Below are 27,979 nucleotides of genomic sequence, written 5' to 3' on the forward strand. Positions count from 1 at the left end.
AACTAGAAAACATAGGAGTGAATTGGAAAAGAAAGGAGTCATACCATTTAAGCACATGGGGACAGTAATAGTGCTCAACTTTTCCAGTTATACTAGTTAGTGAATCATTCATCTTAAAAACCCATTGAAAAGGGACTTCCAACGTTACTGGTATAAATTATTCTGACCATTACCTCTCTTCTCAACTTCCATTCCTGTCCACACACACAGATTTAGATTATTATTGTTAATGTGGGTGAGTTGGATAACATCAAAAGACACAAACTAATGGCCTCCGGGTTGAATCTGATCTTAGAATTTTATTTCTTTGTTTGTTTGCCATGTGGAGTGTTCCATTTTAAGGCTTAGTTACCAACATATAATCCTGGAGAGATCTTCCACTAAAATCCAAATCTTTGGTTTCTTTGGAAGAATCAGATCTGACACCACTAAGCCAGCATTCCAAAAATGGCCACATTTGCCTAGAGTGGGCAACTTCACTCTCAACAGGGCAGGCACTGCTTTTGCAACAGGGTTTTGCACCCCCTTGCCTCAAACTTGGCCTAATTCTGTCATTCATATTAATCCACCTCTGCATGGATCAGTGTTTGCAGCTCTTTGTAGTTCGCCAGACCTGTTCATAGGCCTTTCAACATATAAAGAAGCTGCAAACCTTGAGAAAAAGAGAAGCTAATGCATACATATTCTACAGAGCAGTTAGTGGGAAATTATTGGGGCAGAACATGATTTGATAATGAAGATACCCACAGCTTTGCTAAACATTTTGTGTGTGGCTGAATATGTTTCCTCACTTGCCTTCATGAGTAAAATTCTACAGCACTTAATGATCAGCCTTTTGTCTAATAGTTAACATCATGGGGGTCAACACTAGACAGAGTTGGTCTTACACCCAGGCCTGCCCTTGTTTGCTGTGATGACTGTGTCCTCCCACATGGTTATCATGTGTATTAATGTGATCAAGATGCAGCAAGAATGATATTTGGCACATAGGAACTGATCATGTTAGATTGCCTACTATGGAAGGTTATTCCAATATTAATTTCCATTGAGGAAATATAATTTTATTTCTCCAATAACTGCTACTATGATGCCCCACAGACCAACCTGTCCCCTTTCTTAATGTGCTTGGCTCTTTAACTGCAATCAAAGTCCTATATCATCATTCTTTAGTCACTTCCACTTATTAAAATAGACTTACTTTCATCTTATGTTGGATCTAAAGCCCTCCTCAGGCAGATTAGAGTTGTTGCTCCATAGCTTATGGTGGGTGGAGACATGCATTGTTTAATAGGATGGGAATACCTTTCCCATTAGAGAGAAGCCTACATAATCAGGGTGTTGTGTGGAATCTGAGAAGCATATAGTCAAAGTTCCAACTCTGCTTACCTTAAATTAGGGAGCTTAAATGGTCAGAGGTCAGAGATGGGGAAGACGGAGAGACAAATAACGAGCAGGATGCTATCTATGAATATTCACTATTACCTTAAGAGATGGTAGGATTATGTAGCAAGTATGTGGACAGCTTGTAGGAGCTCACAGCCAGCAATGACACAGAAACCTCAGCTCCACAGCTGAAGGGACTGAATTCAGTCTCTACCTTGGGTGAGCTTGGGAGTGGATGCTTCTTCAGGGCCTCTAGAATTCAGCCTGGCCAACATATTGATCTCAGCTTGTAAGCCCCAATGAGAGAACTTGGTCAAATTGCCTTCATGCTTCTTAGTTACAAAACTTTGAACTAGTAAATCAATGCTGTTTTAAGGGGTGAAGTCTGGGTGAATTGTTGCCTAGCAATGCAAAAATCAGCACTGAAGGTTTGAAGATAACCACACCAGTCTTTCTCATATATTGTCTCTTGATTTATTCCCCTTTATCTAAAGTGGAAAGAAGGGCAAAGGGAGATAAGTCTCTTGTCCAGGCTCATCACTGTTGGTCCAGCTCATGATTTATGTATACTTAAGAGTAGCTGCTTAGGATATTGGAGTTTCAGTCAACCTTGTCTGGCCCATCCTGACTCACAGTTTGGGGTGTTTCTCCTTCTCCCACTTTGCTTGTGTGTTGGGGGACATTTTATCACACTGTGTGAAGATGTGTCGCTGTTTTACCTTGCCTGCCTAAGGCACCTAATTGGTTTTAAAAAGAGCTGGACATCCAATAGCTAGGCAGGAGAGAGTAGGTGGGACTTTCAGGAAGAGATAGGAACACTGGGAGGAAGATGGAGGACATTATGAGGAGAGGAAACAGCCATGTGGCAGAAAGTAGATGGATGTAAATGCAATCATATAAGTTATAAGAGCTAGTTGGGAATGAGCCTAAGCTAAGGCTAAGCTTTCATAATTAATAATAAGTCTCCACATCATTATCTGGGGACTGGTAGTCCAAGAAAGGCTGACAAAGTCCAGCTATACCTCTGTACAGAACCACGTTTCTTAGGCTTTCTAGAGCTTTGAATCTGCGTTCTGTGGTTTGGACAGATAACATCTCTAGTTCCTGAAACTTCAGGGATGATCTTTAGAACTTCCTAGGCAGGGGGATTTCTAGCAATTTCTTGGCAAGCTTCTTCTCCATTTCTCAAAGTTCCAGACCATTCCTAAAGCCCTGTGACTAGGCAGGCATCCCTCTCTTGAAGTTATCTCCAGACTTCCCAGGTGATTACTTCAGGGAGAAGAAACCAGGTCCATTTCTTTCCCCAAGGAAGTGGAGGAAAGGAGGCATTCTCAGTGAGAAGCATTCCTCAGTGGTTGTCTTCTCTGCCTCCTTAGTATCTTTAAGCTGCTGAGTACACAAAAAGTGTGAGGCAAGGAAAGAAAAAAAAAAAGACTTCTAATTCAGATGACTTACACCAAAATAACTTTAAAATAGAACGCATTTGAATTGGTCTATATAATTTAACTTAAAAAAATCTCATTCCAGGAGTTGTAGTAGATAAAAAAGATTAAAGACCTAGGCTTTGACCTAAGATAATGAGTACTTATGGGCTCATGTGTGTATCCTAGAGACAGTTAGAGAGTACAGACAGGAGTGGGGGGTGGGGAGACTCAGCAACAGAGTGTTAGCTATGTTTGCTACCTCGGGTGCTAAAGCAAGAGACCTATCATAATCTTACCATCTTGACCCACACTGAGCTGACAGGTGAAGGAATGAAGGAATGGACTGAAATAGAGTTAGGAGGAGGCTGCTGGTGTTTCAGAAAACATAAAAGGGAGGATCTCTCTCTCTCTCTCTCTCTCTCTCTCTCTCTCTCTCTTACACACACACACACACACACACACACACACACACAAACAAAAACAAAAACAAAAACAAAAAACAACAGTTTAAACAAAGCATTTTAAGGTCAATATATGTATATTCTCTCAAATCTCTTCTTGGGGTGATGAATCCATGCATTTCTATTTTTTGAAGTAGAAAAACAAACAAAGGGAATTTTCACTTCACTCCGATTTCTTCCAAATTGGGATTTCATCGAAAATGGATGGATATCCTTCCACTTGCAAATCCCCTCTTGCCCAAATTCTTGGAAAATCTGAATTTTCCAAATCAGAAGGATAAACTGTACACATGCCTTTTTCTCTTTTTGAATGTGAAATGTAGAATTTATACCATTTTTATTATACATGATAAAAAGCAAAATCTTTATTCTGTGGGTCTGAAAAAGCAACTTTTGAAGTCAGATGTATTTATCAACATACTCATTAGAGGCATTTTCCCCTCCAGTTTGGAGAGAGCTTGAAAGCCAATACCAGTATGGTTTAGATAGTCATAATTGTTTACACATGTCTCAGTAACAAAATATATTTGGGGGGTGGCACTTTACTTTTGGGATTTGAGACAGCTGGAAATTATTATCATTATGGTTTAAAATGTTCCAACTGGATAATGGTGTTAAAAAGAATATAACATTCCAGAATGCTTCCTCCTAGCATGGAACACAGATAATTTTGTTAGATTGAGTGTTGAGTTATTTACATATGGATTGGCTGGTCTAATACATGTGAAGGAGTCTGAAGAAATAGGTTCCTTCATGTAGCATCACGAAGAAAATGCCTATCCCTCATGGTTAGCAGTACTATTATTATTGTACAGAAAGCTTTAGTGGCCCGTTTAGATAATAATTCTCCAATTGCGGTGGCAAAAATCTAATTAAATCTTTAAGAAGTAGGACAACTTCTTTAATCATAAGTATTTTAAATACCTTAGAGAAATACAAAAATTCTTTTCATATTTGCTTCTCAAAAAAGAAAAGAAGAAAGAAAAAGATGATTAATAAGGGATTCTGTGGCTCCCTCAACCTGTTTCTTCTGAGCAGTTAGGCTATGTTAAGAGCCAAGAGGAAGCAAGGTTCAAAGGAAATTCATCTAACATTTGTGCTCTGGCTAAGAAAAGGGGTGAGCGTCGGTTCATGTGGCCAGTTGGCAAGGAGGGCAGCATGCCAGGCCAAAGAGTCTGTGATCACAGATGGACTTAGCATGGGAGAGACGATGCCAGAGTCCCAGGCAGGCAAGCTATTTTGGGGGCTTAGCACGAATCATTTGTTTTCATTTGTTGCCAGTTTTGACAAAGAGAAATATTTACTTAGCTCCACCCTATCAAAAATGAAAGCCATCAAAAGCACCCGGAATTGGTATGGTAATTATATCTTATATGTTGATTCCATGGCCTGAAATCATTATTTATTGATTGCCTACTAGGGGCTTACACATTACCAAGGTAGGTCTCATCTTTGGAGCTAGCATCCTAGGATGATTTTTTTTTTTAAATCTTGATTTATAATTCCTCTAACTATACTGCATTCTTCTCATGAAAATTTTATCATTTTTATGTTTTGTGAAATCCAAATATTCTAATTCTTAACAAACAGGAGCATGGAATAGCTAGTCCTTTGGTACAACAGTGCCATGGGTGGGGTGTCACAGTGGTTACCCACCTCTTGCTGATTGGATCTGAGCCTTGCCCCATGGGATGGAATCCATGCCTTTTTCTGTGAACTTAGTCAAAGAGCACGTGGCTGAGAAGATCGTAGGCCTCAGCCTGAAATATACTGCTGCTGTTTAGCTAAATGATTAGGTCACGATGTCAAATGGCCTTCTCAGTGCTCAAATTTATCTCCATGGATCGGTGGTACACTCAGCCTTCATCAGAGGAATTTCTTACTACAGCAGGCAGTGATTAATGCAGAAACCAAGACCTGCCCCAAATTCAGAGAATCAATGATAATGGGGAGCTCAGTCCTAAGTGGGAGAGTGGTCCAAGGCTCAGGCCACATCCCTGAAGAAGAGGCAGAGAGAGTGTGAGAGCAGGAGGATGAAGGAACGTGGAGCAAATTCCTTCTGGCCATGGGCCAACTGCTGCATGCATGAACTCCCCGCAGCCGTGGCTATCAGCACAAGACCTGCTACACAGACTGGGCCCATCAGCGACCCACCACAGATGCAGGGAGGGCCCTGTAGGGACTGTTGACAATTACTAGCTGTTGGGAAAGGATGGACCCTTTTGCTCAGTAGGATGGCAACTGGTAAGTTGTCTTTGCTCCAATACACAGACTGGCATCCACGCCTGGTCGAGAAATTCTGATTAAACTCAGTAAGACACAAAAACTTAATACCTGAACGTAGGAGGGGCTAGGAACAGGGGTTCCAGATGGAGAGAGGTGTGAGAAGGTACCTGGGCAGGGTGAAAATGCCTGGGATTCACTATATCAGTATCTGAATCTGTTCAACAATTTTAAATTAAAAAGCAGGGACTCCTTTTAGTTAAGGGAAGTAGTTATCCAGTTTGTAATATGTCACCATCTTGTCAATTTAGAATGACTAGTTCTGCACTAGGTACTTTCTAGAGGGTACAGAGCTGGCCCAGCAAGCCCAGGGATGCGGCTGGCTTCAATTGTCTCTCCCTGTAAGGCACAACTACACATTGCCCGGAGGCTGGACAGTTACACGTGCATTCTCATCCTTCTGAGGCACAGATGAACAGAGACCACGGTCAATTGGATGAACATTGTATCAGCTATTGAGGCTGCCTTTCCCATCAGTGTTCTCCTCACAAAGAAGCTTAGTGAGGCATCAGAACACCACACTCAGCAAGCTGTGACTTCAGAGCCCTGGTCAGTCCCACATCGAGGGTCAAGCTCCTCCACTCACTTATTCCAATTAATACTTTCAGCCATTCAAGGCCATCTCCTATGTGTAGTGGTTACCAGTTTCCTTGGCATAGCCCATCTGCAAGACCCTGTCCCATGAACTTTCCATGGTGTTAGGAATCCACGTGCAGTGGGTTACATCCCACTCGATTTAAGATTTCCTTTTATAAGGCCAGCAAGATAGCTTAGAGCAGTGATTCTCGAACTTCCTAAATGCTGCAACCTTTAAACCAGTTACTCCTGTTGTGGTAAGCCCCCAATCGTAAAATTATTTTCATTGCTACTTCATAACTGTAATTTTGCTATTGTTTGAATTGTAATTTAAATATCTGATATGCAGAATACCTGACATGAGACCCCTGTGAAAAGCCCATTTGACTCCAAAGGGGTTGTGACCCCCAAGTTGAGAACCACTGGCTTAGAATATGAATGTGTTTGCCACTAAGCCTGAGTCTGATCCCTAGGACTGACATGATTGAAGGAATAAAATGGCACAATCAAGTTCTCTCCCTCTCTCTCTCTTTCTCTGTCTCTGTCCCTCTCTCTAAATGTAATAAAAATTAAAATGATCTTTTATTGAAATAAATAATTAACTCTTTGTCCAAAGTCTTTTAGAACCGTGTCTGTTTTAGTGATCTTGTTTAAGAATGCTGTATTGTGGCCAATAAAATAGCTTTGAAGTAGTTCTGGGACCAGATTCTTAGTTCAAAGTAGACTTTGTCCTTAAGAGCGAGGCAATATTAGCAAGTTTTCTGAGCCTTCATTTCTGTACCTGTGGAAAAATTATGAAATTGCATACCCTGTGTTTTGTTTTGAAATTTGAGTTAATAAGCTTTAGGCAACTAAAATAGCACCCAGCACATAATAAGTATGAAATAAGATTGAAATAAGCACTATAGACACCCTTTAGGGCTACACTCACCTGGTCAGTGAAGATGTGTTCACATTTGGGAAATAACCCAAAAATCACTTAGAACAAATTCTGATTTTTAAAAAGCAAGGAGAGAGCCATATAGTGTAGGCTGAAATTATGATGTGAAAATGTTCCCTCATGTCCTACTAGTTATGAAGTAGTTTAGGTACTTGTGCAATAACACCTTAAAGTGATGGTACATGCAAAGAAAACAGGATTTATTGACGGCTGTATCTTGTGGCTAATGGTAGCATGGTTGTCTTCCACTGCTTACTTAGGAAATGGTGCTGAGACCATAGATCGCAACACTGTATACTCTACTAGATAATGTCCGTGAAGCTTGTATCTGAGTTCAGTAAAGGAATCCCTCCCGTTAAACTGCTTGCAGAATCAAACTAATTTCAATGCTTGCCTGCCAAGCACTTTACCAAAGAAGCCATTGCCCCAGCCCTGCTCTCCTGCTCTCTCCCTCTCTCTGATAGGGTTTCATCTAGGGCAGGCTGCCCTAGAACTTCTCATTCTCCTGCTCCCCCCCACCACCAAGTGCTAGATTACAGGCATGCACATTCCTGAGCAGTTTTTAATATGTCCTGCTGGGGATTGAGCCTAGGGCTTTGCACATGCTAAGCAAACTCTCTACCAACTAAGCTACATTTTTTACATGTAAATTTGAGTATAAGCAAGTTGAAAACTTTCGATATTTACTAGACATCTTTAAAAAAAAAAAAACTTTGTCTCTTTATTAAGCCAAAGACTTGTTTTTGCCTATATTTTTTAAAATGTATGAGTTCTTTCTATGCTAAGGCATAGCTCCAAGATCTCCAAATATTATCCTAGTTTTTTCCTTAAGACATTTCTTTAGGACTAGTGTTTCTATCACTACATGCAAGTGAGGAAAGTGTCCAGATTTTCCCACAAACAGTGAATGGTGACTCAGCTCCAGACACTACACATAGTATTTTGATAACAAGATGTAAAGCAGGCAGTGGTGGCACACACCTTTAACCAAGCACTTGGGTACTTGGGAGGCAGAGGCAGAGGAAGAGGCAGGTGGATCGCCATGAGTTTAAGATCAGCCTGGTCTACAGCTCGAGTTCCAGGACAGCTAGGGCTATTACACAGAGAAACCCTATCTCAAAAAGCCAAAAAATGAAAAAGAGAAACAACAACAAAGCAACATTTAGGGTGGATTATTTCACTTGATAGGATTCCTCTCTCCCTTGAAGCTTCAACACCTCTGAAACTCAGACCTTTTAATTTCACCAGGAACTCCATTTTAATATACAGTTTCAGGTCAAGAATCCCACAGGCAATATTACTTTTCCAGATTATTAAATTACTCAAATGGTATCTGTTCTACATTGTTAAACAACAAGGTCCAAGCAGAGGGCTACTGGATAAAAACAAGCAAACAAACATTGAGTCCAGGAGCAATGTTTTAAACTTAGTGCTACCTAAGAAAAGGAGGAAGAGTGTCAAAGAAAAAAAGACTTGTGAGTAGGACTTTTAAAAGGAAGTAAAGCTGGACATGCTGGCACCAGCTTTTAAATCTCAGCACTTGGGAGGCAGAGGCAGGCAGAAGTTCAAGGCTGGTCTGCTGGCGGGAGGGAGGGAGGAAGGGAGGAAGGGAGGGAGGGAGGAAAGCATCTTGATTCTGATTTTTCAGAACACAAACCAAACCGGCCTAGGACCCCACAGTTAGTGAAGTCACCTGTAAGATAGACTCCTTTCTTTACTCTTTTTCAATCAACAAACACCCTTGGAAGGAAACGTCACAGTTAAATGCATGTGGAAATTTTCTCAGCATTACCTAATTGAAACACTGGCCAAGTGTTCTTTGAACAAAAATTAAATTATTCATTGTAGTCTGTTGGAAGAAAGCACATCTGTGTCTCTTGCTAATGACAATATAAATGGCCTTAATGATAAACGATAAAGTTAGTGTGTGTTTTCAGAACACCATCACCTACAGCCCATACAGTCTATGAGTGGAAGCAGTGGCTATGTAGATCCTTACAGGTGATTGCCTCTCCAGCAAGCATTACATTTAGTAGCTTTTTGCTTTGAAAAATATAACATCATCGAAGGTCCACATAGGATTCCAAAGCACCATGTTGGGACAAAGTGGACTGGCTGGTTTTGTGTGTCATCTTTGACACAAGCTAGAGTCATCACAGAGGAAGGAGCCTTAGTTGAGGGAATGCCTCCATGATATCCAGCTGCAAGGCACTGTCCCAATCAGTGATCAATTGGGGAGGGCCCAGCCCATTGTGGATAGTGCCGTTCCTGGGATGGTGGTCCTGGGTTCTATAAGAAAGTAGACTGAGCAAGCCAGAGGAAACAAGCCAGTAAGCAGCACAACTCCATAGTCTCTGCATCAGCTTCTGCCTCTAGGTTCCTGCCCTGTTTGAGTTCCTTTCCTGACGTCCTTCATTGATGAACATCAATGTGGAAGTATAAGCCAAATAAACTCTTTTCTCCCCAACTTGTTTTTTGGCCATGGTGTTTAGTAACAGCAATAGAAACCCTAACTAAGACACATAGATACTATTTTTATATTCGAGCCAGAAATGAAACAATTATATGTAAATAGTTCACTTCCTGAATAAAGTAGGCACCTGATAAATTGAATGTTAATAATACATATTTACATAAGAGATGCTATTATCCTTATTATATTTGTCATTTTTGACTATTCTGCTTTAGATTTTGACTTTCTAGGAAAGAAATTTATCGAGGAGTTTTCAAAATTCTGAAATAGCATAATGCCTTGGGTATGAATGCCATTTCTTGAGTTGGAGGTTTCAAATTTTCACCAAGTACTCCAACACACACCTTGTATGCTCCTGACAGTAAAGGACTCCTGGCCCAGAGGCATCCTTTGCTTTCCCTTGTCCTATGGAAAGCCAAACCGTGCGGTTTACCATGGCTCTTTCCAGGAAGTCATGTTCTACTGTTGGTTTGGTCCCTTTCTTGGTGAAAACCTTTGGCAGAGTTCCTTTGTACTTTAGAAACAGAAAAGGATGTGGAAAATATGAGATAAAAATGCTGGGGACCCTTCTGAGCAATTCAATCTGGCACAAAGTGGGAGCTGGGATTTAAAGAGACCCTCTTGTAGACTTCTCCTTTGCTATGGTATCCTTCAAAGTTCCGAATGCCATATTTGAAATCTAGTTACTCCAGGGTGCTTTTAGAGACACAAATGGAAACAGCAAAAAGAGCACTTCTTCCCTCAAGTTCTTTTCTAGTTCTCTGTCCAGCTTAGAAATCAGAGCACAAGTTCTCAGACTGCTAGAGCAAACCCTCCAAGCAAAACGAAGAAATAAAATGGAAATTTTCATTCTAGATGCAACTGTCATGCCCAGATTTTTCTGACAGATACACTCCTTTCAGGATGGAGAGGGAGGCTTATGACACTCGGGAGATAGACAAGATGTCTTTCCAGACAAGCAGCAACTTGGGACATTCTTGAAGGCCCCCTATTCGGCTTTATGAGAAGAGTAAACAACTTCTGTGTGAGGAGACTTTGAGCTGCCCAGAGGAGATCTGGAGGACTTGTGGAGCTGCCTGAAGGTTGTGCAGAGAGCTCCCAGGTTGCAGCCTTCTGAGATGTCACCCCTGTTCAGATGGGCTTCCTGGTGGTCCACCTGCTTTTGAGTCATGCTTGCTCCTGGTAGTAATCTCTCACACATTCCTATAGTAACCCCAGTAGAAACTCATTGGTTCCCTATGATGGACTTGGGTGCCATCATTACTTTGGTCTGTTGTGGGATCACTGTCTAGAGTGAGAGATATGTGTGTTGTGTGTTCCCAGGAAGAACCCCATAAGGGAGATCCAGTTTCTTCCATATGGCATTGAACCTCCTAGGCTAACAGAGGGACAAGTTTGTTTCTAATAATGGAAGCAGATGTGGCTCAGGAAGACACAGAGAACAGATGTGGTGAGCAAAAGATTTGATTTAAATACTTATTCGTCTGACCATATGTTATGCATTGGATGAGTGACATCACTCTTTCACCAACACAGAATGGTCGTTTAAGTGCTAAGCAGATTGTGACTTAAAGGGTACCCCTCCTATCATCACATGCTTCTGAAGAAACTGAACTCCATGCAAAGAAAGCCATGACTTGAATATATATAAATGCCTCCTGCCTACAAAGAAGTCCTGCACACTCAGAATGTCAGGTGACATACTGCATATGGAAAGAATTCTGTCCTTCCCTTGGTACTATGTGGGATTTTAAGGAAGTTCATAAAAGAGCATTCAGTCTACAGATGTAAGTGTGCAAACCCAGCAAGGATAAGTGTTTAAGCCAAGAGTTCTTAATAAAGCCTGAGTCATCAATAATGACAGATCCTTTACAGTGAAGTGAATGAATAGGGCTCACTCTCTGTTAGGCACAAAGTCTAGGGCACACAATACTTTCCCAGCCTATGATGATATTCAAACATCTGAGCCTACTGGAGCAGGCTATACTAAGTTGTGGTGCCCAGCAGTTAGTGTGCGAAATTAATTTTAAAACTTTGGTTTACTTTTTGACTCTGGCGTCAGCAAGGGCAGAGGGCACACACCCCAATACACATGGAGAGGTCAGAGGACAGCTTACAGAAGTCAGTTGGTGCTCTCCTTCCTTCATGTGGTTTCAGGGCTCAAACTCAAGTCATCAGACTTGGCAGCAAGTGCTCAACTGCTGAGCTGTATCACTGGCCCTTAAGTGAATTTCCCACAAGGTAGTTTCAAGGCATGGAGGATTTGACAGGATGGAAACCCACTGGAAGTTGAGGAGAACATGTAGCAAAAGCCTACTCTTGTCACTGATTAAATTGAGAGGCTGGACCAGGTTTCTAACCACTTCTAAAGTCTTGGCTTCTCAGTATATTTTTCTAAAAAGGCGCAAGGAAGATTTTTTTTGGTAATTTACCCATGACCAGGGTTACAATTAAATAAAACAGGATGGTGAGGTCCTTGGTTAAGACTTGGCACATAGTGAAGTTCTATGGATGCTGCCTTAGGGCTTCTGCCGCGGCCTCTTCTGCACTCACTGACTTCCTTCCAGCACGCACTGTGTGAGAAGAGCACAGGGCAGAGCAGGTGCTTTGAACTCATTAACAGTTGAGAGTGTGCCACAGTAGCACGGATGCCACCGTGGGGAAACTGGTAGACTGAAGTAGGTAAGATAACTAATGGGTAATCACTCAGTAAACTAACTGGAGTTTTGTAAATAATTGTTGATAAATACACCCCTATTCTCTTATTATAAGTTTTTGCTAAGACATTAGACAAACATCTCTATGAGTTACTTTATAGTATTTCTCTGCGGTTCTAGGAGAGTGCAAAAATAAATGAGAGAATTATAAAGCATTTCTAAACTCTGAATTGGAGTCATTTGTATAGAATTTAGTAACATGGCATCTAAGTGGCTAATCTTTCTTTTTATAAAGCAGCACATGCCAGTTAATGAAATGCATAGACAAATGCTGAGTGGTTTTACAAATACTATTTTCTCTTTCCTCAGTATTTCCCTCTTTGTGTATAATAATCCACTTTAAGATAAAAATGAGCCGGGCGGTAGTGGTGGTGCATGCCTTTAATCCCAGCACTTGAGGGCAGAGGCAGGAGGATCTCTGTGAGTTCAAGGCCAGTCTGGGCTATCAAATGAGTTCCAGGAAAGGCGGAAAGCTACACAGAGAAACCCTGTCTCAGAAAAACAAAAAACAAACAAACAAAAAAAAAGAAGATAAAAATGGTTCTAGCCAACACATCCATGGAACACAATCCTCTAGGCTTCTGCTGTATGAACTTCCTGAAGACCTTATTTATGACTCTCTACCAACATAGTGCTTTGGGGGCAAAATGTACACCAGACTGTAGATCAACTACACACATCAATTTCTGTGGAGTTATTGTTATCCATGTCAAAACTTTGATTTGGAAAGAGGTAGTAAAAGAAATACTTTTCCATGTGTATTTCAATTTCCTTAGAACATAAATATATTTTATTATTTCCTAAACATGACATTTTCCAGCCACAGAAACAGTTTATTTATTACCTTCTAAACCTTTTTTCTTAGCAGTGAAGCCCTACACATTTATGGATAAATCTAAATGCAGTAACAATCTAAGTGTGTCAGTCACATGATGGTTTTAGGTTTCATTAAGAACATGTTTTCTATAATTTAATGCACATTTGTGATTGTAGTAATTACACTAGGCAGAAAAGATGACTAGCTAGTGAGCAGAACTAGAAGTAATTAAAATGTAAGGATGGTGAAATATGAGAATGAGTCTCCAGCAGACAACATTTAAGGAATACCTGTAAGCCATTCACTCATATTTAGCATAGTGTTACACAGGGGAGAAAGCATATCGCTTTAAGTATTATGCTTTTCATTGGTACTGATTCTGCCCCAAAGGAGACATTGGCAATCTCTGGGGACATATATTGTCACCACTTTCAGAAGGGGTCTACAATAATGTTCAGAGATAGCTTTCTCGCAAATTGTCCGTGTCCAAATGTCAGTAGTGCTGGGGTCAAAATAGGTGGCCCCAATCTAATTATTTATATCAATTATATAAAAATCTCCCTCCTTATTTACAATAACTAAAACTACTTTGGGACAACTATATACAATGTCTATTGTCATAACCATAATTGAAATAAAGGTATTAAATAATTTCAAATAGTTTATTATGGTCAATTACATATTTAGTAATGCTTGGACATACAAAGGACACAAAAAGGCTTATAATGTAAAGATCTTATCATTCACCAAAATACCATGGTAACTGGCTTTTAACTGACTGGTGTGCTTTATAGGCCTGCTTTCTCTTCCCTGCTAATCTTCTGGTAAAACAGTAAAGTGAATAGTGATTCCCAGAAGGAAGAGAACAAGGGGAAGAGAAGTAAGGGGTTTGATGGCACCAAAATTGAACTATCCTACTTTGGTTATTTGAAAGAGGATTACTTTTTGTGTTTACTATGAACTGAATGACTCCCAAAGTTTATGTGTTAAAACAACCCCACTGTAGAGTATTATTGAGAGGTGGGACCTTTTAGCATAGGATTATGGTCATGAAGGCTGTGCCTTAGTTCTTGTAAAAGGCCATTGTCTTACTCCTTGGCTCCTCCCCATGTGGAAGACAGCCTGTGTCCTTTTTGCCTCTCCTACCATGGGAGTATCCAGAGGCCTTGACAGAGTTCCAAAGACATGATTTTGAGATTCTCAGCCTCCAGAACTGTGAGAAATAAACTTCTATTCTTTATAAATTACTAACTACAGGCATTTTGTTATAGTAACATGAATGGACTAAGACACTAATTTTAAACTGAACAATAGAGACCCTAAACCAAAATCTAATTTGAAGTGCAAGGAGAAGTTGTAATTTCCCTTCTTACTGGAAAATAAAATGCAATCAATGTTTAATTTCTTTCCTTTTAGGCTTGCAAGTATAAGTTTGGGGCCTGAAATTAGACAATTTATCTGATAATTTGCAAATAATGTGCTGAGACTTTAATCCTAACAATACAGTAGCAGAAAGGGGGGGGGGAGTTTGGAAGAGCAAACATTTTAGGTTTTGTGATATGTATCTGCTTTGCTATTAGTTTAAGTCAGATTCTTAAGAACCTAAGAATTGGTGATTAGGAACCCATCCCTCTCACTTTCTATGCATCTGAACCTTTGTGATTTTTATCAGCACTGAAGCCTAAAGATGATTATGACCCTAAGCAGTAATCTTCCTTGTCAATTTTGCTGGATTATTTGGATTTGTTTGCAAAGTGGTACCCCTGGGATTGTTTATGAGGGCTTTTCAAAAGAGGTTTAACTAGGAAGAGAATACATAGATCTTAAATGTGGGTGGCACCATTCTACAGCCAGGGTTCTGAACTGAACAGAAGGAGAAGCTGAATATTGCCTCACCCAGCCTTGATGCAGGGGGAGGAGCTTGGTCCTGCCTCAACTTGATGTGCCATGCTTTGTTGACACCCATGGGAGGCCTTATCCACTTGAATGGAGATGGGGGAGGAGTGAATGTGGCCTGGGGTAAAGAGGTGGGGGTGGAGGAGGGGAGGGAATGGGAGCAGAAAGGAAAGGAGAAACTGTGGTCAGGATGTAAAATAAACAAAATTTGTAATTAATTTTTTTAAAAGAGAAGCTGGGCTGAGCACCAGCATTCATCTCTGATTCCTGACTCTAAAGGAAATATGACTAACTGCCTCATGCTCCTGCCTCAGTGCCTTCCGGGCCAAGCTGGTGTACCCTCAAACTGCAAGCCAGAGTGAACTTTCTCTTCTCTGAGTTGCTTTTGGTCATGTGTTTTTGTAACAGTAGTGGAAAATTAACCAGCACAGAGGGGCTTCTGGGTAGAATTGGAGGTGGAGCCTATGTGATGCCGCAGATGAACCCTGACCTCCTGCAGGTCACATGGCAGCTCAGGCCTAGCTAGGTATTGAATGTAAGCTGCATTATTCATGCCACACTTTTCTGCTCACTCATTCAAGAATTTTTAGAAATGAAAGGTTAAAATACTATTAAACACTTTTCATGTTATGAAATATAGTACTTACTGAAGGACCACACATAAACTTTCAAGTAAGAACTCCTGGAAAGGATTCATAAATGACTGAAATAGTTTCCTGCAGTTGTCTGTGAGATTCATCCCACAAGTATTTTCTTCATGTTATAGTAATAAGTATAATCCATTCTCTATGGCAATTGCACAGTAATTAACTTGTTTCTGATCAATATGGTATTTGATAAGTGAGATATGTCTTGGAAAATAATCATATAAACTTACCTTCTAACATTGTTTTTCTTATTTTACTGAACTAAAATTTATATGAAAACTTGTCCAACTATTTCATACGTATTTTCTATATTTCATAGATAGTATATAGTAAATTATATAGGTTTTAAGTGCACAGTTTTCATATATCTATATACCACTTGTTCAAATAAGCAGCCATCACCCAGATTAAGATATAAGACATTTCCTCAAAGGGTCCCTTCATGAATATGGGTATTGATAGCTCCCAGATAACAACTGTTCTGGTCTCTATAAATCATGTTAATTTTACCTGATTTTAAATGTCTATTAAACAGTCACAACAGTCTTTATATGTCTGGCTTCTCTGTGATGGAACAAAAACTGGGGTTAGTAAAGAAAATATTGGAAGAGAAAACCATGACCAAAATATATTGTATGAAATAAAATTTAACTGAAAGAAATAAATTAAAAATAATAAAGGTTTTTGCATATGTGTAAGCATAGGCATTAGAGAGGAGAAAGAGTATTAGCGGAGGACAGTGCCATATACACTGAAACAGATGTGGGCTTCGGAAGAGTCACCTGGTTTCCCTTTTATTTACAAAAATGGATCGATAACTTTGCTTTGCTTTACAACACTCTTTACAACAATGTAGAATTCCCTCTGATTTTATGAGGGTTCCTGAGGTTGAGATTTATATTTCCTTGGGAAAAACAAATCTACGGAATGAATACCTTATGACATGGTATTAAGCTCTTGGTAACAGTTGAGAGAGAAGGGAAGGACAGTAGTGTCTGACCACCAAATGAATGTATAAACGGTTGTGGGGTTCTTACCATCCACGAAGGCCCAGAGGGTCATAATCCTGTTTGATCTGCTCTATTGCAAAGCTCCTGGTAATGAGCACATCCTTTTGACATTGTAGGGGTACATTTGTGATTATACTTTCGGAATGGACTAGGAAATACATGCTCAGAGTTCTAGCTCCTACTTGTCTGGCATCATCTGTACTGAGGGTGTTTGCATGGCATGAGATGATGTAGATGGTTATGTATGTACTATACTTCTTTAAGGAAAAGAAACTGTAAGGAAAAGCTGACGAAAAGACAAAGTCAGAGGGTAAATAGAAACCCTCCTCCCTAACCAGTAAGGCTACAAAATGGAATGTGTTTCTCAAAGGAGAAGCCACAGCCTTGAGAAGTGATTAAGGTCTGAGACATAAATGAGAAATACATCTATGCCTAGCAAATTTCATTTTGTAAGTTTTCCCCTATTTTTTTTTTTTTTACAATAAATTCCATTGGATCCAGTTTAAAATTTCAAAAGGAGATCTGGGGACAATTCCAAAAAAAACAAGAAAGTTTAAACAGGCAATGCAAAACCAAATCCATAGCTGCCATTGCTCAACAATGTTAAATAGTAACCATGATGAACCCCTGAGCTCAGTGAGTATGGCCACCACTTGGGAAAGAAATCCCAGAAGGAGGGGCTTCAGACACCTGCCCTGGGCTCAGACTGTTGCAGCTATCACAGTTTAGAGAAGCACAATACTTTGTGTGCAACAATGGCACTTGGCACTTTTCGCCGGATTAACTAATCATTTCCAATTCAACATAAGTGTAAATGCACAGTTAACTCACTTGTAGAAAACTGCATGCTGTGAAATCCTCAAAGAAAGGCAGACTTGGGCGGTCTTCTCTGTAGATGGTGAGTTTATATGTGGTTACTGTGTCACCCTCTGCTGGAGACTCATCTACCACGAACATGGAAATTCTGTTCATTCCTAATCCCAGAGGATAATTGGCAAAGCTGAGGGCAGACAGTGGAAGAAGATGGAGTGTGAGAGATGGAAGAGTTTTAATATGGATGGGGACAATTATTCAGACAAAACAGATTCAAGCATCAGTATTTATTATGATTATGACGATGATGATTGTTACTTGCCTAAAACATGTAAGATCTGCATAATTTAATAAGAAATATGAAATATGAAAAATCTTCCTTTCCTAGTTCCTTGCTATACTAGAGATCATCTTTCAGGACAAGTCATAACTAGCAGGAAAGAAACTAATAATGATTAACCACCTGTCAGGGTTGGGAATTACTTCTAATACAATAGCTCTATACAAAACCACAATGGCCCTTATTATAAACATAGAGACTCTCTTTGTTTTGTTTGTTTTTCGAGGCAAGGTTTCTGTGTGTAGCCCTGGATATCCTGAAACTCACTCTGTAGACCAGTCTGGCCTCAAACTCAGAGATCCACCTGCCTCTGCCTCCCAAGAGACATGCCTGGGATTAAAGGTGTGTACCATAAATGCCCAGAAATATAGAGAATCTTAAAAAGAAGTGGTAATCAAATTACCTCAAGTTGCATGGTAGAGCCAGGGTAGAACCCAGATCAGAGTAACATGAATCCTCTTTTCCTTTCTCTATCTTATTTCATTCTTTTCTTTTTTCCTTTCTTACCTCCCTCCCACTTCTTCCTTTCTATTCTTTTTTTTTTTTTGACAGATAGTCTCATGTATCCCAAATGGAACTCTAACTGAGTATTGAACCCAAAAGGTTTCCTGTATGCTAGGCAAGCACTCTACTAATGAAGGGGTATCCTGAGCTCAAATCCTCCTTTCTCTACACTGAACTGGACTGTCATCATGCCAAGCACATTCTTTCCCTACAGTAGTGGTTTTCAACCTTCCTAATGCTGCAACCCTTTAATACAGCTCCTCATGTTGTGCTGACCCCCAACCATAACGTTATTTACATCACTACTTCACAACTGTGGTTTTGCTACTGTTGTGAATTGTAATGTAAGTATCTGTGTTTTCCAATCGTCTTAAGTGACCCCTGTGAAAGGGTCTTTCAATTCCCAAAGGGAGTTGAGACCCACAGGTTGAGAACCTCTGCCCTATGACATGGACTTGTAACTTCCTCTTTATGGACACTATATGTGACAAGGTTCTGGTTCTGTTCAAATTTTCAAACAAAAGAGTTGGAGTCTTTCAAAAATATCTATAGAAAATAACAACAAATAGAGAAGTAAGTAGACAAATCAACCCTGCAAGATGAGCAAAGTCAGCAGTACTACACCCACAGATTTTCACCAGGCTGGAAATGTTGACTTAGGGTAAAAGGGGGTCAATATTTTTAAGCATAAGCTCCAACAATCAGGAAATAAGAAGATGAGATGAAGCAGAGTTCTTGATGGCCCCCACTCATATTTTATATATGAAGGCCCTCTCTTGTTACAGTATTATTACAAAGATAAACTCGAGGGTTTTTTTGTAGATTAGTAGAGAACCTGTGTGTGTTTTCTAAGCACGTGAAGCCTGAAAGAGGGAGATTTCACAGCACCGTGCTTTCTGAACCACTGTCAAAGGTGGGATCAGACACTTGCTTTCTGGTGGGAAGTCGAGTCAGCCAGCACGCATCCCCATACCTTGGTCCTGCCCGCTCTTGCAAGTGCACCTTGCACTGACACTTAGAAGTCTCTGCTCCAATCCTCACTGTTAGCACATCAAAGGGCACTTCACAGTAATAATCCTTGATCTTCGGATTAAAGTCGGGATTTAGTTCCAAATGGGGATGGGTGAAGATCTTGATATGGCAAAGTGTGTCTTCCTCTGTTACCAAGACAGAAAGAATGACAAAGGCAACTGTGAAGTCATCTGGACTTAAATCTGCGTGTGCTTAAGGTGTTTCCCCCCAACACTCCAATGCAGAGTTTCAGCAGTCAGTGGCTATCCACTCAGCACCTAGGCACTACTGATTTGTGGCATCAACTTGAGTTCCAATTTGTCAGATGTGAAGAAGCTCCCCCAGGCCAGCTGTTCACTTAAGTCAGTGTGATACACACAATATTTTTCTCAGTCCTTGGAATGATAAAGGCACAGAAGGTGGGGGAAAATGTCTCTCCTGTGGGTTGATAATGTCCTCATGAGATATATGACATCTTGACTAACTATGGAAAATGGGGCAATGGTTCCATGGGACAGTGGCAGAAGGGAACCAGCAGGTAATCAGGAAACTTTCTTAATGAAAAATGCCATTAAACTGCCAGTAGTTGATCTAAGAGTAGTAAACCAGAACAAAGAATGTGAACTTTGGTATCATACCAAACACATCGTTCAAAATATTCACAAGGCATCCTGAAATTCCTTCTCAAGCCACCTCATCAGGGGAAAGTGTCAGAAAGCAACAGAAGAAAATGCCGTATCTGTTTAAACCTGTTCTCGAGCCTACAATGACTTCATGCCATTGACTATAAATTTTCCTTTGGCAACTCGTTTTATAGCAAACACTGTCTTGGTGCAAGAAAAGAAAAACAGCTTGAGTGGTATACATGCAGAGAAGCTGCTGTTAAATTACACCTAACATTAGTATTTGGAACGGACAAGTACCCAAGAGCTTATCAAAATAGTTTTCAAATAATTATCTACAAGTATTTTATCAATTCTTTACAATGATCAACAAAACTCCAGCAAATGTAGGTTTAAAAAAGCGCTCCTGAAATCAGCAAAGTGAAGGCATCCTAGCATCATTCAGCATTCAGTGATACTGAGTAGCATAGCAAGCTAAGGTACAACAGTTCAATGCCAGAAGGTATGGAACTGAAATTAGCAAAAAGACATTGTTTTGGTCAATGCTACCCTTCTCCTTTTCTATAGCTACCATAATGGCTTCTCTAAAAATCAAATCTGATGGTTTGTTCATAATTTATAGTAGTAGTTTCTCATCATTTCTAGAGTTAAGCTAACGAAGAGGGAATAAGTTCCATAAGTCCTCCTTGTTCTGCTATCCATTACTTCTGCTATTATGTCCTGGACTTTGTACTTCACTAAGACCAAAATTCTGATATCCCTTTGAGGGAAACAGAGAAGCATTGCCCAAGGTGGGGATAGAAAACCATCATCCAGCTGTGGCACTCCAGCTCTGAGAACCAGATCTCCACAAAGCTGCCTGCATGCTCTAAACAAGAAAGTTAATATAAGCATTTCTGTCTCCTATTCTGTGGTTTTCCCTGTCAGTGGGAGGAAAACAGTTATTCAAGTATAAATTAAGAGCACAATAGTGTTGTGGGATATTTGTAGACTGTGTGAAGATATATTACTGTGATTGGTTTAATAAAGAACTGAATGGTCAATAACTAGGCAGGACTTCCGGACAGGGAGAAAGGAAATAGGAGATAATTGAGGCACAGGGAAATGCAAGGAGATGTCAGGAGACACAGAACAAGTAAAAGATACAAAATGAAAGTAAGGTAAAAAGCCATGTGGTAGAATGTAGATTTTAAAATATGGGTCAATTTAAGATATAAGAGCTAGATTGGAACAAGCCTAACTATATAAGCTATAGGCTGAGCTTTCATAATTAACATAAGTCTCCATGTCATTATTTGGGAGCTGGCTTGGCTGGTGGGACAGAGAAAGACTCATCACAGAATAGTATCATAAATATGGTGTAATTTCATTCTACAGAAAAGTATTATTTAAAAAGAAAACCCAACAAATCAATTTTGTTTAATCTCAAAGTGATTTGAGTAAACTGCTTAATTTTACTTGGCATTTGAAAAGAATGAGCCAACCAACGATTTTTACCTGGCTGATATATATATATATATATATATATATATATATATATATATATATATATATATATATATATGTAGATTTCAACTATAATTTTAATAATCAATCTCAATATGATTCATAAGAATGTAAGTATAGAGTATTATAACTCATGCTGAAAATAATCATTGCTTTTAATTCAAATTCAACAGTTTCTTAATAATGTGTTAATTTTTAAAATCAAAGCCCCACCCACCTCCTCCACAAGCCTCTGTTCAAGGCATAGAGAGAAACATAGTGAAAACAGGAGGTTAGCAGTCATGGGATTTGATCCAAATGAACACTCTGACCCCAGCAGAACACTAAACAAATAGAGCAGTGATCAACACTCTTCAGGGAAGCCTGAGTTGCCCAGGCACGAAGTGGGTAGAAAGAGACTTTTGTGCCCAGAACCATTTGAATGAATAATAAAGAGACTCTTTTATCAACGTGAATCATAGAAGATGTATTTTGACTTAATAGGCTTTCTTTTTCTTTTTATAGACTTCATTTATTTCATTTTGACACACAGTTTTCCCATACAGCCCACTGTGGCCTTGAACTTATGATCTTCTGGCTTTGGCCTCCCAGCACTGGGATTACAAGCATGCGCCACTTCTATTAACTAAGAATATATTTTTTTATAACAATTCAGCGAGAATTAATTTCCTTTCAGTTTATACTATTTACGGTTCTTTTTATATTTCACAGCATAGTCACAGTTTTTAAAGGGGGCTTGTACTTCTCATAAATTGAACCTCACCTTCACAAGAAGTTAATAAATGTGCAATTTCTTTCTTAAGCAAGATTTTAGCAAGATACCACCACCACCACCACTATCAAACTTTCCACTTCTGGGTTGGGTGCCATGTCCTGGACCCTTACTTGAAAGCTAATTTAGCTCTGACATCATTGCAACTGAATTAAAGCTCCTGCCTGTAAACACCTGGTGTGTCCTTGGCATCTTTCCAAGTCCAGTCCTGACATGTCTCAGGCCTGCTTACCTTACATCTTGGAGAACCCAGCATGAGGGATGGTGGTAGCAAAGTGCTTAACCTATTTGGCAAGAATACATGGGAAAGCTGTTTGAAGTTTTGGTGGTTTTTAACGGATTTTCTTCTAACCATAGGATTTTATTGCTCTCTTGATGGATCATCATAATTCATATTGAGCATAGGAAGAGCTTATTCTCTTAAAGATAACCCCACCTGTGCAGGAGCATCACCCAACATATTTTTAAGTCTTATATCAAACCATAAATGCAGGGAGATTAATTATAAAGATAATTGTAAAGGGTAGGATAAATTTTTAATCAGGGGAAAAAACACGACATGAACAAAGTTGAAGAGATTTCCTGACAACGTGCCCCTCATCTACATCACATCACCTGGGAACCGATAGCCATGAGTTCATCCAGTGCAGAATACAGAACCCCCAAACAGATGATATGGCTTTTCCACGTTGCGGTTAGCGCTGAGCCTAGCCCAGGATAGAATCAAAAACAGATTACTACTGCCAAATCTCCTAGTTTCCTCACTGAGCTTTTTCCTTTTAAAGCCATCCCAGAGCAGCAGTGAGCCAGGAGAAAGGAGAACCAGAACCAGGTCTTATAGGTGTGAGGGACTGGTAAACAAGGGGGTGGGGGGTGCACCTGCTCTCTTTTGCCTGGTGAGTACAGCAATACTTGAAAAGCGCTCTGTCTTTAACTGAATGCACTGTTGACTTCATAAAGACTAATATTACTCAATCTAGCATGATGCTTGGCATGATTATTGGAAAAGGATGAATAAACAACAGTATTTAGAAGGCAAACAAGTTAGATTATATTAAATTATAAGACTTTTATATAATAAATTAAGCCTAAGTTTATACATCCCATTTTTCAATTTTTGTGTGTTAGAGGAATTTATTTTGGAAAACAAGTTCTCTCCTTTCTTTCTTTTCTTTCTTTTTTTTTTTTTGTTTGTTTTTGCTTTTCAGGACAGGGTTTCTCTGTGTAGCCCTAGCTGTCCTGGAACTTACTCTGTAGAACAGGCTGGCCTAGAGCTCAAACATCGCCTGCCTTTTCCCTCTGAGTGTGTGATTGAAGGCATGTGCCACCACTGCCCAGAAGACAAATTTTCTAAAAGCACATCTTAGCAACAAGCATAAGCAGATTGGTAGGTGCGAATTTATTTTAAGAGGTGTAAAATGTAAAAAATAAGCCTACAATGGAAAGTTCTTAATTCTTTGCATGATATAAGATAATAAGAAAATTCAGGAGGTCAGAGACTCGGCTTAGTGGTTAAGGGCACCCCACCCGCTGCTCTCCCAGAGGACCCAGGTTCAATTCCTAGTGCCACATGATCACATTTTAAACCAGTTTCAAGAGTTATTAAAAAAAAGGGGGGGATCCAACCTCCTCTTCTGGGCTCCTCAAGCTCTATCACTCATGGGGTACACAGACATGCAGGCAAAACACACATACATGTAAAACAAATAATAATAATTTTTTCAAAAGAAAAGAACTTCAGGAGCTTAGGACCAACCTGAAAGTCATGACCCACGTCAGTCATTTAATAGCCCTGTGACCTTGAAAGTCCACTGGACTTACTCAAAAGATGTGTTTAAAGGACCACTGTTACTATAGCAAACCAGGTGAACAGAGTGATTTTTAATTTAGATTTTACATAAACTTAAATTGCATATATATTTTATTATGTGGAATTAAAATTCATGGTATTTTAAGAGGATAAACTGATAATTGAGTTTGAAATTCTCCACTGTTATGAAGAGAATTCTACTCAAGTTCTCTCCATTATAGCAGTAGCCTAGGAGGAAAACAAATTACTTCAGAATGGTGAGATTTCTAAAGAGGATGTATAAGCCAAATTCTATTTCTAATGTAAAGCCTTAAGATTCCTTGGGCCCCTAAAAATGAATCTGGAAGTCACTGACCTAAAACAACATATATACATAAAGTATTTTAAACTAAAATCTGAGTATCTAAAAATGAAATGTTTTATTCATGCAGTAGTGAAAGATATTAAATTAACCAGAAATAAAACTTCTTAAAATCTACTTAAAAAAAAAAAAAAACTAGCAGCCTAAAGACATCTGAATATGATAAAATGTTTCTATTTTTTCAAAGTTGGGTTGTGTCTGACTTTGGGCTATGCTATGGGAACACTTCAATCTCAACTCACCATTACTGCAATGTATATCTTTATTTTCATACAAAACTCGTGGAACTGCATCTAAAATAAAAAAAAATTAAATTTAAAAACAAAACTGAATTTAACGTAAAAATTCTCTCTCTCCCTCTTTCTCCCCTTCTCTCTCTGTCTCTCCTCTCCTACCTCTCTTTGTCTTTTGCTCTGAATCTGGAGCTTACTGATGAGCTAAACTGGCCAATCAGTAAGACCCAAGGATCCGCCTGTCTCTGTCCCCCACTTCCAAGTGCTGGAGACTCACACCATCACACAGAGAGTTCTGTAAGGTGCTGGGAATGGGATGCACACACTCATGTGCAAAAGCAAGCACTTCACTGAGCCGTCTCTCCACTCTTCACCAGAGAGCATCTCTAAGCAACGCTCGCAAACATTCAGCTTCGGATTCAAAGCTCTAACAAGTGATAACTTCTAGTGGCAGAATGTTGGAGGAACAAATGAGTGGTCTGAATGTCTTCTTTATCCTAAAGGGAAACTATTACATTTCTTCCAGTTCTGTGATTCTAGGCTATAGTTTCCTTAATTGTTGGAATGAAGATATTCTAACCAGTTGGTTACTCTGTATGTTCCAAGTTTCTGGATAACTAAACATGCAACTGAAAAAAAATTCTCATAAATATTTATGGGCAAATGACTGCATAAAATATGTAGAGTGCTTTAAAATATTCATTAAAAAAGAAAAAAGGTGGTGGCAGAAGAGAGCAGTCCATGCTCAATCATCATCCATTTATTTCTGGGCCTACTGATTCGTTTTGTTGAATCTGTGGTTCTCAAACTAGTGTCCTTCAAACTCACTGCTGGGCCTTAAACCAAAGTGCTGGTTAGAAAATTCAGTGCAGCACCACTGAGAACCACAGTATTGGACGAAATCCTTGCTATAACAGCCTTTCTTCAGTTAAAAGGAATAGACAGACTGATGGGTATTTCTTTCATTTTTTTCTTCTTAAAATACTATCTTCTTGTATGAAAAAACATTCAATATTCTTCAAAAATAAGAATATGAAGAAAAAAGAGCTAAGTCAGGGGAATAAAAATCACCATCAAACTTCTTGAGGTTCCTCTTGCTAGTAGGCAGCTGTTACATTCAACCATATAGCCTGAACATCTTTTGCAGCAAATGTTTTTTTCTAGCTATTTACAGAATTTTATTTCAGGACTATAGGTTCACAGGTGCTTTCAGTCTACTCTTACAGCAATAACAGTGGATTCTCGTGCTTTCATCTATTACTTGTTTATTTATTTTTATAATTTGCTGAAAACTATATTATAAATAGATACTAAACTTTTTTCAGAGGTTACATTGCTGTTCATTAAAATGCTTAAATTTATAAATGTTCACAATATTCTTAATTATTTTCTTAAAAAATAGTTAGCAGTAGACTTTCTAGTCTGTAAGGGTAAATTTTATTTAACTAGTTAATCTATTTTTGTGCACTAAGGTTAAGCCTAGAGCCTCAGCATACCAAGCATGTGTGTACTAAGGCCCCAGGAGTAACTTTTAAAGCTTACTTTCTATGCTATCAAATAGCCCCTTAACGTGTACTCTAATTTAAACACTTATCATCAGAATGAAAATACTCATTTCCCTTCACTCCTTCCCTATCTTTAAAAAGAACATCTAATTTTGAGAAGAAAGCATCACTTTCTTGCTTAATTTTCATTTTTGATTGCTAACAAAGTTAAACATTTTAAATATATTTTGAAGCCAGATAGTAATTTTCTTTATGCTATACTATGTGGGACTATGTGCTTTTTACCTTTTTTACTTTTGATTGCTTCTGATGATTCTTGTGGTTTCTGAATGGTCTTATTTCTTTTGGAAGAATTCCTGTAAATACAATGGCAAGCAAGTCCAAATCAACAAGGTGAACACACTGTCTTTTGTCCCAGGTGAGCACAGTTATTTTGGTGAAGACAAGAAACACTGTCTGGATTTCAGTTCTCCAAGCTGATAGATAGCATTAGCCTCTAGTGAGGTGGGTACAAATCTCATCATCTCTAATAAGTAGATGCATAGTTGATAAAAACTGGTAAAAACAAAACAAACAAACAAACAAACAAAAAACAGCCATTCTCTAGTTGGAAGCTGAGCAACCTCAGATACCCTAGATCCAGCAGAGATGCTTTTAAAACACACATTCTCACTGCCTAACATTCCACAGCTTTGATGCCAAGATCCTTGGAAATCTTGAGACACAGCCTGAGAACGTACACAAAATTGGAGAAACCAACATGGCTATAAGAAACAATTGACGTTGCCAAAGCATGTGTCCTTACACTTCCTGATAACCAACAGAGAACGGCCAAGGTTGCTTACATCTTGGCATGCTTGCTTCATTTTCTAGGTTGTACAAATAACCAAATGCTTGGCTGGATGAACCTTTAAGTCCTTCGAATTGGGCCTAAACTGCAGTCAGGACAGTTTCTGGTCTGGATAACGGAGAACATAGGTCACTGTGGTCTCTAGCTCTTGACATGACTTCCTGTGTTGATATGATTCAGTGTTGTCTGTCACCCCAATAAAATGGAGATAGTATTCACTCTACACAGGGACACTGTGAGAATCAAATAAAAGTACCAGTGCCAGACACTGTGCTGAGTAACACAGCACAAAGGTCAGGAAGGCATCTTCAAGCTCATGAAAGCATCATCATCATCAGGTAGGAAGTCTAAAAGAACCTATGCATTAAACAGTTTGCTAATTGCTAATTAGCATTTCTATCATTGCCAATGCTGAAAGTTAGGATAATTTTACTTCTAAAAGTCAGCTTTCTTTTGGTATGCACACACACACACACACACACACACACACACACACACACAAAAAAAAAAAAAAAAAAAACAAAAAAACTAAAGGCAAAAAGTATAGTGGTTCCTTTTAAGGAATGGAATAAAAGGTAAAGCATGCTTTATAAGAGATAGGAAATTTTTGATGGTGGTGAGATTTTCGGTTGTCTATTTTTATGTTTGTCATGTTGGGGATCCAATCCAGGACTTTCTGCACAGTGGTGATCACTCTACTAATGAGATAAGTTTAGCTGACGTCCAAATTTAAAAAAAATCCAAGAATTTCTCATGAACAAGAACTTCCAGGAGACTCATTCAAGAGATATAGCCCTGAAATTCACATGAACTGAATTATGGAAGCATGATTGTCTTAATGGAGTGAGCACGTGTACACAAGAGCATCGTGCAGTTCTTTCTTGGATATTTTTGTGACTAAATTATTTTTAAATCAGTGTGTATTTTCTAAGAAAACATTTGTACAAAGTAAGGGACATATGCCACTTTCTTTCCAGGAAAGTGAAAATTAACAGACGGTTTTAGAGTTTTCACACCACTTAGA

At 39.2% G+C, this 27,979-nt stretch overlaps 1 protein-coding gene across 1 annotated transcript in view; it reads right to left on the reverse strand.

Moving 5' to 3' along the window:
- Cped1 (cadherin like and PC-esterase domain containing 1) overlaps positions 1 to 27,979 on the reverse strand; it is a 271,465-nt gene that overhangs the window by 95,603 nt on the left and 147,883 nt on the right. The window contains exons 12-15 of the mRNA XM_036181508.1: positions 26,391 to 26,461; positions 24,610 to 24,660; positions 19,258 to 19,441; positions 17,459 to 17,627 (exon numbers count right to left, since the gene is read on the reverse strand). Of these exons, the coding sequence (XP_036037401.1) occupies positions 17,459 to 17,627; positions 19,258 to 19,441; positions 24,610 to 24,660; positions 26,391 to 26,461 (475 nt within the window). The remainder of the gene's footprint in view (positions 1 to 17,458; positions 17,628 to 19,257; positions 19,442 to 24,609; positions 24,661 to 26,390; positions 26,462 to 27,979) is intronic.

Source organism: Onychomys torridus, chromosome 3 (genome assembly GCF_903995425.1).
Source record: "Onychomys torridus chromosome 3, mOncTor1.1, whole genome shotgun sequence".
Classification (NCBI taxonomy): Eukaryota; Metazoa; Chordata; class Mammalia; order Rodentia; family Cricetidae; genus Onychomys; species Onychomys torridus.